The sequence below is a fragment of the Desmodus rotundus genome, chromosome 8 (genome assembly GCF_022682495.2).
Source record: "Desmodus rotundus isolate HL8 chromosome 8, HLdesRot8A.1, whole genome shotgun sequence".
Classification (NCBI taxonomy): Eukaryota; Metazoa; Chordata; class Mammalia; order Chiroptera; family Phyllostomidae; genus Desmodus; species Desmodus rotundus.
This window is the reverse complement of record NC_071394.1, coordinates 115,860,303-115,874,670: the sequence shown is the minus strand read 5'-3', so window position 1 is coordinate 115,874,670 and position 14,368 is coordinate 115,860,303. Positions and strand designations below refer to the sequence as shown.

Sequence of the window (14,368 nt, the reverse complement as noted above, 5' to 3'; positions counted from 1 at the left end):
AGTCCGAATGTAGCTTACCTGGCTTGCTACAGGATTTCTCCTTTAAAGGATGTTATTAAATATTTTACCACATTTTTTGCTTCAAAATTTTTTTCCCTATTTTCCTCTTCTAAAACCTTATGGTCCAAAAAATATGGTATCTAACTTAATTTACATAAAAATTAAATGCTTCAAAACTGTTCCATGTGTCTGGAAGTAAAAACTTAAATAGCATCCAAATGATCTTTTTTTTTAAGATTTTACTTATTTTTAGAGAGTGGGGAAGGGAGAGAGAAAGAGAGGGAGAGAAACATTAATGTGTAGTTGCCTCTCACATGGCCCCCACTGAGGACCTGGCTCGCAACCCAGGCATGGGAATTGCCCTGACTGGGAATTGAACCTGCAACCCTTTGCTTCGCAGCCCACGCTCAATCCACTGAGCTACACCAGCCAGGGTGCATCCAAATGATCTTAAAATTTTATTTTATAGCACATGCTAGAAATTATAGTAAAACTTATTTGTATTATACCAGTGTGCCTTCCCCCCATAGTTGGTACCTTTTTTATATATTATATTAAATTACTGTCTTGCTAATATATTGAGGACTTACCTCTAATTTTCTCATCCATCTGAAAAATTACTCTGTTATTTTATAGTAAAACTAATATGAATAAAAGATAATTTTTATGCAAAAGGTTAAGAGAAAGATTAGCACTTTCTAAAGACCCGTAAAATCTGTCTTTTGTGATTGCAGATATGGGAAACCTTGTATTCATTCACTTTTACAATGGTGATAAGGCTACTTTCCTGAGTAATATTTAGGTTTGACAGGCAACATGCTACTAATGTCATCAGTTTACACTTTCCTAACGTATGCAGCATTCCCCCATAGCCTCCTGAGAAGTACAAGATAGGTGTTAACACCATCAGAATAACTGAGGCTAAAGTTGTTGGCTTTCATTCTCTAAATGCTTGTCTTTTTTTTCTCTTGAGTGTTTTCAGAGATAGCTGGAATATTTTTCAAATGCATTATAATAATATTTATCCTCATAATATTCCATGTGGATAAAGCTGGATTTTAACATCCTTCCACTTTTCTCCTAGCTGAGAGGCCTAAATACACATTTGATTTCTCAGAAGAAGAGGATGATGATGCTGATGATGATGATGATGACAATAATGATTTAGAGGAATTGAAAGTCAAAGCATCTCCCATAACAAATGATGGGGATGATGAATACGTTCCTTCAGATGGCCTAGATAAAGATGAATATACATTTTCACCAGGCAAATCAAAAGCTACTCCAGAGTAAGTAATGAAGCAACTGCTATTCAGTTATATGGTGCAGTTAGTTGATTAGGCTCTAAGAAATTGTTACTCAAGGTAAGGTCCTCCATATGAAGCAATAAATTTGGTTGATGTTGCAGGTGTTTACGTAACTGTTGCTATACTTTAGAACATGAGTTGGCAAAATTTTTTCCATAAAGGGCTCAATAATAAATATTTTAGGTTTTGCAGGCCATGAGAAAGCCATAAACAATTGTAAAAGAACTAATGTAGTTGTGTTCCAGTAAAACTTCATGTACAAAAATAAGCAGGAGGCCTGTGAGACATAGTTTGACAACCCTTGATTCAGAGAAAAATTAGTAACTCTTTAGAAATGGGAAGTTTAGTTTTCTTTCTTAGCTTTGGCTTCGATTGACTTTTCTTGCCTCTGATGAGTGTGGACACTAACTTGTAGGATGTGAAATGTGTGAACTATTTAAGATTTTTTAAGAAAATATTTTGCCACCTATTATAAAGTATTTTACCACTTGCAGTCTAGGATCAAAAATAGGATTATTGCCTACTCTAATGGAGATTTTGTCTTTCTCCTTGGATTTTTACCAATAATTTACCAATGTTAAATTCTGGAATGGTTCTATCACCCATAAAACTTAATTTAGTGATATTTTGAATAACCGAACCTTCACTCAGTTCCCATTCTCTTACATTAAGTCATTGGTTTGTCTGGTGTCTGTGTGAATGTGCACACATTCATGCATATTAGAGAGGAAAAAGTTTTGGCTACCATAACAGAAACAAATGAAAGAATAAGATTTTGTTCTGTGCTTATAATCTTGCAGTATATATTATATATAAGTTATCAAGGTTGAAACAGATATTTAAATTATATTGTGGTGTTTAATTTTTCTTTCTAATAGAAAATCTTCACATGACAAAAAAAGTCAGGATTTTGGGAATCTCTTCTCATTTCCTTCATACTCTCAGAAGTCAGAAGACGGTATGCTCATTGAGTCTTTTGATTGGTTATTATATTATTGCTATGCTAACTTCAGGATGTTTTTATGAGTAGATACCTTGCCTTTTTACGTTTTCCTCAATGTAATAAGGTTTATTTACTTTTCCTGAGGTGATTCCCAACTGCTTGGTCATATAGGCATTATGGAAGCATTTAGGTGGACAGGCACATGCTAACTGTTCTGTATGTGTGTAGGGAGTGTGGGTGTGGGGTAGTGCTTTAATGAGTGAAAAAATATATAGAAAGAAATTTTGGATGGTTGAAATCTAATTTTCATGGCAACGCGAATATATGTATGACTTTTCTTTTTTCAGTTAGAAGGGTAGCAATATGCAGATTTGTTCTACTAAATCCTAGTGGCTGACAGACTAAAGCTTTCATAGAAGCAAATGTAATCAGGGTGTATATTTTTATTCCCTATATTTCTGTGTGTGGAATTTTTAAGGTCAAAACAATCTGGTTAGATTGAATTGACTGTCTTGAATTTTTTAACACACACATACATATAGATATACATGGATCTGGTACATTCTCTCTGTATATAGATAGATATGCATATTGACAGCATGTCAAAACAGTTACATGGCTATTTTAAGAGTCCCTATTTTGGTGTCAGAGAGGGAGGGATGGAAGGAGGAATTGATTAATTTAATTAATTTGAATGTGAAAGTAAGCCTACATGCCTTTTAAATAAATCTTCAATGATTTAACATTGACTTACAAAGATGAATACTGATACTAAAGTAATCACATTGAGAGCTTTTTCATATCTATTTAAAATAAATCATCAGTATTTATTTTTGAATTGGTCAGTTAACTTTTAAATGATTAGCACTTGAGACTTAAAAATTCATTACTCTATGCATTTCTATACTGTTTTACAACAGTTTATTTTTTTGAAATATAACGTTATATTTTTTATTTTCAGCTGTTTGTATATTGTGGATTGTAAGATCACAAAATAGAAACTTGTAAGATCAATTATCTAGCTAAAGAGAAGTCATCAGTAAAAAGAATCAAAGTTTAACTATTGACTATTAAGTGGTCCTTACAGTCTCTTTACTGAAAAAAAGCTTTGTAATTTTAGATTCAGCTAAATTTGACAGTAATGAAGAAGATTCTGCTTCTGTTTTTTCACCATCATTTGGTCTGAAACAAACAGATAAAGTTCCAAGTAAAACAGTAGCTGCTAAAAAGGGTATGTACTTATATTTGATTTTTGTAAGCATTGCATAAACCATATAGTGATAGTTAACATTCAAGGAAATTTATATAATTGAAACTAGTTGCACTAGGACTTCACTAGAAAATAGTTATAAAGTATAAATGTGTATAAGAGATCCCTCTTGTTTTCTAACTATGTGAGGTGATTATTAAAATGATTTTAAGACCTCATTTTAAAGCTGTAATTATAAAATAGTCCATGCATTGATACTAAAGACAGTAAAGCTCTCCTATAGTTGTTAGGTTGTAAAGTAGATTCAAATTTTTTATCTTACTAGTAGCCTGATTGTATTACCTATGTAGGTCATGCCTTAACTCCTCATGTGGAATGATTGGTCAGTTCTTCTGGGACTCCTCTTTTTCTTTTTTTGAAAAAGATTTTATCTATTTATTGAGACAGGGGAAAGGAGGGAGAGAAAGCATCGATGTGTGAGAGAAACATTGATTGATTGCCTCTTGCATGCCCCCAACTGGGGGTCTGGCCCACAACCCAGGCATGTGCCCTGACTGGGAATTGAACTGGCAACCTTTCGGTCTTCAGGCCAGTGCTCATTCCACTGAGCCACACCAGCCAGGGCCTCTTTTTCTTTTTGAGTCATGTAGATAGCATCTTTCTTTTCCATAGCCTCAGATTATCTATAAAACACTCAGTTACTTCATGGATCTGTTACTAGTACCAAGGTATACACATACCTTGGTGTATTTGAAGGAGGTAAGTAATAGTGCTTTGTGTTCCAAAGATAATTGCTATTAACACAGCAAGTAAACAAATAGTATGGACTGTCCCTTCAGGATCTTAAAAATGCACACTAGACAATACCATTGTAGACACACAACAATAAACATTCCCACTTACTCTGAATGTACTAAGATCGTGGTGAGATAGTGGTTGGCTCCAGGAGCCTCTCTAGCCAACACATTGGGTGCCCTGCCTGCATCCTCTTGCCTTTACCACTTCAGTGTACATGGGCCAATGTCTGTATTTCTTTGCCCCAGAACTTTCTCTTTGTTGCTCTGCTGGAATATTAACATTCTTCCACCCCTCAGCCACCTTCTACCAGTGATTGAGGAAAGCTGGTCTACAAATATTTTAGAGCTCTTGCCACTCTAGGATATGTTTTTCATATTGGCTCCAAGAGACTCCTCATGGGATTAAGCTCCCGCATTGATGACAGGCTTGATATAACTTACCCATTACTGGCTGCCCTTTCTTTGTCTCGTTTTTGTATTTCCTTTACTTCCCAAGTAAATCCTTGAGTCTTTGTTGTAGGATCAGGCTGGGTCTACTTCTGGGGAACTCAAATCAAAACAGGCCCTATAATTTCCCTTTCACCATCTTTTTTTTGATCTTATTAGCATCTTATAACAACCCCGATAACTTGACAGCCTTATTAGTTCTTTCAACGTATCAACTTGTTTCCTTCGTCAAGCTATTCACTCCTATTTAACTTAAAGAGTCAGTTTTGCATTAACTAAAAGGAGAGTATAGCCCTGGCTGGGTGTCTCAGTTGGTTGGAGCGTCGTCCCATACACCAAAAGGTTGCGGGTTTGATCCAGGTTGTGGGTTTCAATCCCCGATGAGGGCACATACCTAGGTTGCAGGTTTGATTCTCAGTTTGGGCACATACAGGAGGCAACCAATCAGTGTTTCTCTCTCTCCCCCTCTCCTTTCCTCTCTCTCTAAAATCAATAAATATATCCTTGGGTAAGAATGAAAAAGAAAGGATAGCTTGTCCCACTGTCCTATTTGGTTGTTTTTACCAGTTGCTGAACTAGCCTTGTGTCAGTTGACTGGGTGACACCTCTGTGGTGTTATTTCAGGGACCCCAGCAAGCCCTCACCCTTCCTCCAGAAATACAGTTCCCACAAAACACCATTTCAAGGAGAGGATGCATCATGTCCTTCTGAGGGATCATGTATGTTAACTCCAAATTACATGAATTATTATGCAAGTTAAATTCTGTAGCTCCAATAAGTTTACAGCAAAAAGAGCGCTCATAGTACTCAGATATCTGACTTAATGTTTGCCCAGCATTAAGTGTCCCCTCCTTGCCTTCAGAGTCTAGAAAGTACTTACAGACGCTATAAAAAATATGTAAGACATAACTTATTGAGGGTAAGTCTTTTGTTTATGCAGCTGACAGATATTGTCATTGTGTTTATTTTATTTCTTAAAGTGGAGGTTAGGATAAGGAGATACAGACCTACCAGGAAACAAGGGAGAATAGCAGGGCAGAAAGAATCCTAGTGATTGGGGAGGTCAGCACTTAATGGTGTGCAAGGAGTTGAAAGTGCCACCTAACACTGCAAGCCTGGAAACTCTTCCAAAGAAAAAAGGTAGTCCCTAGAACACCCTGCTATGGCAAGCCCGTACTTCTGCTAGGAGCTGCACTGGCTGAGGCTGTTGTGGTCGATTTCAGCATGAAGACTTGGGGAGAAGCCACAATATCTGTGGCTGCCACTGCCATAAGAGCCGTGGGCTCCTCCTCTCACTTTAATGAGGGGCCTTATTTAGCTCTAGCATCTCACTGGGACTGGGAGTATGTTTCCCATAGATTTAGTGTGGGTCTTTTTTTTAAAACAGAAAAGCCTGTGGTTAATTCAATAATTTTTTTAAGTTAGGTTTTACTAATCACACAAATGATTATTGATAATCAGTTTTCACATAGACTGCAAATGAACCTAAAAAACAAGGCCTATTTTTAAAACCAAATTAATCAAAACAAAGGTCTTTGGGTCTATTGCTCTTTTTAGAATTTTTGTATTTCTTTCCACCTAAAAGTGTCAAGTCTGAATATCAACTTAATGAAAGTGAATTGATATCTAGTCTTTGTATTTGAGGGTCCCATAAAAATGGTGTTATTCCTCTAAAATATTTTAAAAGTTAGAACTTAATGTGTGGTTATATTTGGGTTATAATTAATATGTCAAATATGTTTTTTGTCTTGACTATACTACATTTTTACGCTTTTTATTTATTTTTTTCGCTTTTTAAAAGTTATTGCTTAATTCATTTTAATGTCCCTTATTCAAAACATCTCACTTGAATTGTCAATAGGCAAATTATGCATAATTAAATAAAAAGTATTTTATCATCTGTGAGAAATTGTTTGCCTTTACATTAGCACTAAGTGGAGAGAAATTATGTTACTACTTAATGCTACTCAGTTTCATATCAGCTGTAGGAAATTCCATTAGGATTCACTTCAGCTTGGTTTGTTGGTAAGTATATTACATTGATCTAAGCAATGAAAATTTGCTTAATAGGAAAACCATCTTCAGATACAACCCCTAAGCCCAAGAGAACCCCCAAACAGAAGAAAGTAGAGACTATCAACTCTGACTCGGATTCAGAATTTGGCATTCCAAAGAAGACTACAACACCAAAAGGTGAGGATTATTTTTGTATAACCCCAAACATGCCATGTGGGAAATACTTAGTCTCTTACTCACTGAATTTAGAGAGACTGGGTACCTATTCTATTTTAAATTGCTTTACTACTCAGTAAACCATGTATCTAAGAATCAGTACTGAATTAATTCAAAGGGAAGTATAGCAATTTAATCTAGTCACTTTGTTTTACAAATCAAGAAATTGAGAAAGAGGTTAAGTAAGTAATTTGCATAAATAGGAATGGTTCAAGGACCCCCATGCAGGGGTCAGGCCTCACTGGAAGTAGTTATTGAAGAGGTAGGTGAGTGTGTGACACCCACTGGAGTAGGCTGAGGCTCCGAGGATCCTCAGTCAGAGCTTTTTGCTGACCTTGGAAATGTAATGGCTGTGCTCAGGGCCCCACTGGGGCACCAGCACCTATTCTTCTCTCTGGTATCCCCTTCTTGCCTTAGGAGTCTAGAAGGTACTTACAGACGCTTTAAAAATTATGTAAGACATGACTTTCTCTAAGGGTAGCTGTTCAACCTTTTATTCAGCTGACAGATATTGTCATTGCATTATTTTATTTCTTAAAGTGGAGGCTAGGATAAGGAGATACAGACCTGCCCGGAAACAAGGGAGAATAGCAGGGCAGAAAGAATCCTAGTGATTGGGGAGGTCAGTACTTACGGTGTGCATGGTTTGAAATCTTTTTAAGTACAGAAGTGCCATTTTGTTGATTTATTTGATCAAATATGATATCCCAAGGTCATCTGGGATGTCTTTTCTTACTAGTATAATCTAGTTGGTCATAGCTCTTAAGGAATTTTAAAAAATTTAGATTTGCAATTTAGTTCCATTTCCCTTCACTCACTAGAATCACTGTACAATGGAGAACATTTAAATATTACCTTTCCCCCTTCCTCCTCCAGTGATGAGAATAAGAAGTTAGGTAGATGAAAAATAGGCTGCATATGGTAATTCTGAGTCTGAGAAGGAATATAGGTTTGACAGTTATTTCCTGTTTAACACTGGGGGCTTTATTCTAAGATACTGCTACTTCCAGTGGGGTCTGCAGTTGGTTGTTACTAGAGTGTGATGAGAGAAGTAAAATTTAGAGTAAGGATTTAAACCTTTATAATTTGTGTTAAGAATGTATATATTTTCTAGTAATTTATATTTTTTAAATTATTGGTCTATGACAAATTAGAAACTAAATTTGTTTTCATTACATAAAATTTAAAAAGCACTCTTCTAAGAGATTTTTTTTTTTTTTGAGGGCCAAGGACAACATGTGCAAAATGCAAATGTTTTCTTCTTTTCTGTGGTCGGTAGGGGTTTGGTCATTAAGATTTTTCATGAGGACCTTCCAGTTAGTTTACATTTGTGAAATACGCTTTAGTCATGTCAACACCAGAACTGACATGATGCTGCCAAATTGTTTCTATACCTAGGAGATCAGGGCGTGCCAAAGAAGTAATGTTTTTATCTTTTTATATTGCACTTAACCTTGGGAGAGAAAAAACTCTCTTTTGTATCATTTTAAGGTAAAGGTCGAGGGGCAAGGAAAAGGAAAGCATCTGGCTCCGAAAATGAAGGCGATTATAACCCAGGCAGGAAAACGTCCAAACCAGCAAGCAAGGTAAGCAGGAGCATCTTTGTGATGCACAGATTTGCTTAAGATGATCTGTAACTGGTTTAGTTTGCTTGTTACTACTAGGTTGGCCAAAAAGTTCATTCATTTTTTTCCCATAGGCTGTCTCTAGTAGTGCTTGTTGTCTTTAACCTCATTCAAAACATTTTGTTAGACTGTATTGTGACAGCTGTCATATAAGTGTGCATTTAAAAAAAAAAAAACTTGTCAAAATTAATATTGAAGATGAAAGAAAATAAGCGACATTTTCAGCATATTATGCTTTATTACAAGAAAGGTAAAAATGCAACTGAAACGCAAAAAAAGATTTGAACACTGTAAGGAGAAGGTGCTGAGGCTGATCAAATCTGTCAAGGGTGGTTTGCAGTTTCTTGGTACTACTGACATTTTGGTCAAATACTTTTTGTTGTGTGGCTGTCTTATGCATTGTAAGGTGTTAAGTAACAGCCCTGGCCTGTACCCAGTAGAAGCCAATAGCAAGAGATAGCCAACATCCTCAAAATATCCAAATCAATAAAGTTATTGGTGAAAATAAAAAGTGTCTTCTATTTTATGGGGAAAAAACCTAAGTGGACATTTTGGCCAACCCAATATAGTGTATTATAATAGCTTTAATCGTATACAGGCCCCATAAGGATAAAGATCCTAATTTTAAGGAATTATCCAAGTCTAGATTTACATACTCAGGACTATTTCTTGGATGAAAGGGTGGTAAAAATTAGCCTACTTAAGAGTATTCCATCTAATGAATGGTAGAAATTTTATACTACCTGTCTGAAATATTTTCTTTTTCATATCAAATAAAGGGTATTTCTTTATTTGATCAGGGCTAATTTTTTTTTAACTTGAATTCACTTGACTGTAGCTAATTTTCCCAATTAGTCTGACACTTCTCCAGAAGTACAGTATCTTTTAGGCAAATGAAAAATATCAAATGTCCCTCCCTTTTTTCTCTGTCTAGTCCATTAAAACTTAAAAAAATACAAACACAGGTGGTTTTAGTCTTGTGCTGCTTTTCACACTGACCTCTTCCATCCATCCTTTTTCTATACCTCTGATCCATCTTGGTGACTCTTCTCTGCAATTTTATAAACACAGTGTGCAGTCCACAGTGCCTAAATCTTGTTTTCCTCTCATAAACTCTTGGGCACTTACAAATTACAGTGTGAAGTTTTACTAATCTGCATATTTGCTGAGTGATATATAAATTCTGAAAGAAAGAAGTATTACAAGGTCACTAAGGTGGCAAATTATTATACTTAATCCTTTTTCCTTTCATAAAAATGATTAGGTAACTGGTCTTACCCTTAAGTTAGCATTATAGTTCTAATTTTAAAAGAATCATTATTTATTTATAATTCCCAAATGTAAATGAAGTATAAGAAATGAAAACTCTTTTTAACAGTAGTCTTTTTTTTTTTCCCTTTTCTTAACTTTGGTCTTAACTTTGGGGTTTTAAATCTACTGTTTAAAAAAATGTTCTAGAAACCGAAGAAAACATCTTTTGATCAGGATTCAGATGTGGACATCTTCCCATCAGACTTCACTTCTGAACCACCTTCTCTGCCACGGACCGGTCGAGCTAGGAAAGAAGTAAAATATTTTGCAGAGTCTGATGATGAAGAAGATGTCGATTTTGCAATGTTTAATTAAGTGCCCAAAGAGCACAGAAACATTTTTCAACAGATAACTTGTGTTGTCTTTTTGTCTTTTCTGTCTCAGACTTTTGTACATCTGACTTATTTTAATGTGATAATGTAATTGATGGATTTTTATTAATGTGGTAGGCCTTTTAACATTTTGTTCTTACACATACAGTTTTATGCTCTTTTTTACTCATTGAAATGTCATGTACTGTCTGATTGGCTGTAGTATTGTTATAGACTGCCGTGCGTTAGCACAGATTTTAATTGTCATGATTGCAGACTACAGACCTGCTTTTTGAAATGAACTTTAAACATTAAAAATGGAACTGTTTTCTCTGTCTCTTTACTGAAAATGAAAGTGTAGTGAAAGCTCCCACACATCTTTAAAATAAATATATTTTATTCTTTGCCAGGAGACTCCATGGAAAAAGGTAAACAGTATATGAACATAGAAAGCATTGTTAAACAATCTCAATGTACAAACAGAGCCAGTGAAAGTACATCACAGACTTGCTAATATATCAAAAAAAAAAAAAATCCACTAGTGCTTAAATGATAACTAAGAAACTGACACTTGTGTCTGTTAACCACTCTACCACAGCTTTCACTCTGCTTCATAGTGATTGAACAAGGTCGAAGGATGCATATTCTCTGCCCATGCCATTGAGGGTTACTCTTAGCCCCTGGGCATCAAGAAGGCTGGAAAACACCCCAATATCAGGCATGAGTCAGGAAGGACACTAGAGTTACATGGTACAGGTGGTAGACCAGCCTGTTAATTATACCAAGAAATTTCCCTAATGGCTTGTGAATAGGTAAACAAAAACTTAACACTGAAAAGTGTTTCTGCCTTGGAGGCTATCATTACTGTAAAAATGTATCTTTTTAAAAAATCGTGTAGTTATGTCATTAAACAAGTAATAAACCACTTTTAATTTAAAGTGACATTAACAACTGAACAATGACATTTGATTAACTGAACTGGCAGTTACACTGATACAGAATCTCTTCTGCTAGTACAGTGAATTTGTATACTTTTACTGGGCAACATGAAATGAAAGATGCAGTTTGAGAGCATCAGAAAGAGCAAGGACAAGCTTCCATACTAACTAAATTAGAATATCTTTAGCCTTATCTTGTCATTCTGTACAATAGTCCCATTTCCTTACCTTGATGTCTTGGTTATTCTGTGAAGGCAAGACAGTTATTTCGTAGCTGGGCCTGTACAGTAGTCTGTGTCATAACCTCGGTGTCTTGGCTATTTTGAGTATGCAAGACAAAAGGAAAGCACCAAACATCCAGTATAGAAAGAACAGAGCCATATTTCTGTATGTACAAAGTCTTTAGAAACTTAACCAGGGGTAAATTATTCTGACTGGGTCTTTGCCATGCAATCTTGAGTGTTCAGAGAGGAAAATAGAAGCTTTTAAGTAGTTTCTGGTTGCATGAAATGGCTGATTTTTAGAATTTAAAAAGTTTGTATTTCTAGGTAAGTTAGACAGATGAGGAGTATAGTATATATTGATACATACGAAAACTTCTTGGTCCTTCTTGAGTTTTAATATATTTTCAGTCCAAAAACTAAGCAGCAGTAAAAATGTTTTTCTCTTGCATTTTAAATCCCGGAACTGAAGGTACTGGGGAATGTTGGAAGTGGCTGGGAAGTGTCTTATTGCACCAGTGGGGACTGACTGACACCGCTGTTTTCCACTGAGCTGGGTGAGATGCTGGGACTGTGCTCAGCTGTGTTCCCACTTGAACTTGGGGTCAAGGGTTCGTGTCCTTCAGAATTCTCCAGCATTTCCTGAATGAGAGGTGGCATTGATCCAGGAATTTCCATTTTCAAGGTAATTACACGTTCTGCACCTTTTAAAAAGAGATAATAGAAATCTGGTAGAGATAAGGAGTTAAACGGAATAACTAGGGATCAACTTTCATCTACTGTAACAAGGGCAAAAACTGTGCTTGCTACCAATGCCTCCCAGAACCTATCCTGATTTTACAACATTAAAATATTTTTACTTTATCTATAGAAAAGCGCAGGGATATGGTGACATGTTTAAATTTGATAATTCCATGTCTCTGTTTCAGTATGTATTTATTTAACCTACTTTACAAAGAAGTTCCTGATAAGACCAGAAAGAATGTATATTTTGAAAATGAGACAGTTGAAAGATACCAGTACCCAACAAACCGAGGAAGTGATTTGAGTGATAAAAATGTGGCAATTATCAACTTGATGCAAAACTACACCGTCCAATGTGCTATTTAAATTTAAATTTGTTAAATACAATTAAGAGAATGGTGCCTCAATTGCATTAGCCACATTTCAAGTGCTCAAGAGCCACATGTGGTTTGTGGCTACTGTGTTGGACAATGCAGATCACAGAATATTTCCATAACCACAGTAAATTCTATTAGCACTGGTCTAGTTACATACAGGAAATGACCATATTAAGTTAAACAGCCTCACTGTTTCACAATTAAAGGCATCATAATTACAATAGTCAAGCATTGGTATCTACTCTTTGCCACTACTTATAATCCGAGCTAGGGATGAGCTCAACATCTCATTGAGGAAGCCTCTGAGGAGATCAAGGATTGAGATTCATGCCAAGCAAGTTTACTGTGCTTCTAAGCACTTGGAAATGTGGAGTTGGTCCCTTGGCTCATCAAGGAATGGAGTATGCTAATGGGGAAGGGAAAGTGAATGACAACATTTGGTACTAGGGATGGCTACTGAGTTTTCTCTACCTAAAAAAACCCTGTGTTAACACTCAACTGCGGTAGGGCTCTAGGCACTTCTGTAATTGCTCAAATTGACACAAACTGAAAATCACTAGGCAAAGAATATACCTCTCAGGAAGGCAAGGATTCCTTTGCTTAGAAGTCCGCAGAAGTAAATCTGCCTATATACAGAGAGCAGTGGCTCACTGATTGAGAGAGAAACTTCACCAATAACAATTACCCTAAGTACTATTCATTTCTTTCTTGATGTTTGCATGTTCAGGAAAACCTGGAGTCAAGTTCACATAAACCAGAGTATGTGTGGAAAGCTGGAATGAAATGTATAAAACTAGCAAATTAAAAAGCCTGTCACAGAGTACATTCTCTTGAAAACAGACTTTCTAATCCTTAGTCATCTGAATTTTAAAGCTCATAAACTAAGATTGAGTAGGGAAAAGTTTGAGATTTTCTTTCTTTAAGGGTAGGTACTACTTTAATTCCTTTTGATTTCAATGAGAAATAAATTCTAAAACACAACAAAAAATGGCAGCTAATGTCAGACATCCTGAATTAAAACATAGGGTTGAAAAAAAGCAATACAACCAGGTCGGGACCGCAAGCTTCAGTTCATAAATCCAGTACAGACTCAGAAGACATACCTTTAGCGCTGATGCTGCGGAGATCTGTGATTTTCATTAAGATCTTTGGAAACATGTGAGGCTTGCTGGGTCGTCTCTTTCTGATATAAATTTTTAGTGCTTCCAGCAATGGTTCTTGTAGCTTATCTACTTTTGTTGGTTCTTCAAGGTCCTGGCGGTCTAGATACCAGAAATAAAGTATTAAACAATTAGTATCAGGACAGAAAGAGTTCTTTCTGCCAGGCTAGAGAGTTTCTGCCATTTCCCCTCTTCCCTGTTCCTACGATATCATGACTTCATTCATTTGATGATTCAATCACATATACAAATTTGAAGATACATGCAACTGCTTTAGGCAGTAATACTTGAAAATGATTGTCCCCTTTGTTGGTGGAAAGGCACCTTTAGACGGCTGGTTGCTTTTGTCCCAGGGAGAGTTGCTTCTGATGACCAGGAGGTGTCACTACTGAACTGAATTAAAACAAACCTTGAGCTGGACACTTATGAAAGCCAGGTAAATCGGCCCCCTAATTAAAGCCATTACTTTTTAATCACTTATGATTCAGCCTCCTGCTAGTTGGCAGGGGTCACTACAAAGAAGAAAGTCTTATTTTATCGCAGTCCTCTACAGGCTGGTAGGGGGCCAACCCACTGACTTGTATTCCCAGCCATTAAGTTAGCAAACAACACGTGTGAGTCCCTCAGACCACCATTAAAATGTCCTTAGGCAGTTTATTTTACAACAGTCGGATCCTACCTTTAAAAAAAAAAAAAACGGTAGCAATTGGAGCAATAGCATTTTGATATTTCAGAGCAGAAGGAT

General features: G+C 36.1%; 2 protein-coding genes across 6 annotated transcripts in view; one reads left to right on the top strand and one right to left on the bottom strand.

Annotated features, from left to right (window-relative positions):
• TOP2B (DNA topoisomerase II beta) overlaps positions 1–10,511 on the top strand; it is a 65,967-nt gene extending 55,456 nt beyond the window's left edge. For both annotated transcript variants that reach the window (XM_053930254.2, XM_053930253.2), the window contains exons 31-36: positions 1,085–1,289; positions 2,186–2,265; positions 3,371–3,481; positions 6,775–6,897; positions 8,428–8,522; positions 10,020–10,511. In XM_053930254.2, coding sequence (XP_053786229.1) covers positions 1,085–1,289; positions 2,186–2,265; positions 3,371–3,481; positions 6,775–6,897; positions 8,428–8,522; positions 10,020–10,187 — 782 coding nt within the window. In that variant the 3' untranslated portion in view covers positions 10,188–10,511. The remainder of the gene's footprint in view (positions 1–1,084; positions 1,290–2,185; positions 2,266–3,370; positions 3,482–6,774; positions 6,898–8,427; positions 8,523–10,019) is intronic.
• A 51-nt stretch (positions 10,512–10,562) lies between these two features.
• Positions 10,563–14,368, bottom strand: part of RARB (retinoic acid receptor beta) — a 650,193-nt gene continuing 646,387 nt past the window's right edge. For all 4 annotated transcript variants that reach the window (XM_053930256.1, XM_024566225.3, XM_053930257.1 and 1 more), the window contains 2 exons: positions 13,567–13,725; positions 10,563–12,046 (listed from right to left, as the gene is read on the bottom strand). In XM_053930256.1, the coding sequence (XP_053786231.1) occupies positions 11,850–12,046; positions 13,567–13,725 (356 nt within the window). In that variant the 3' untranslated portion in view covers positions 10,563–11,849. The remainder of the gene's footprint in view (positions 12,047–13,566; positions 13,726–14,368) is intronic.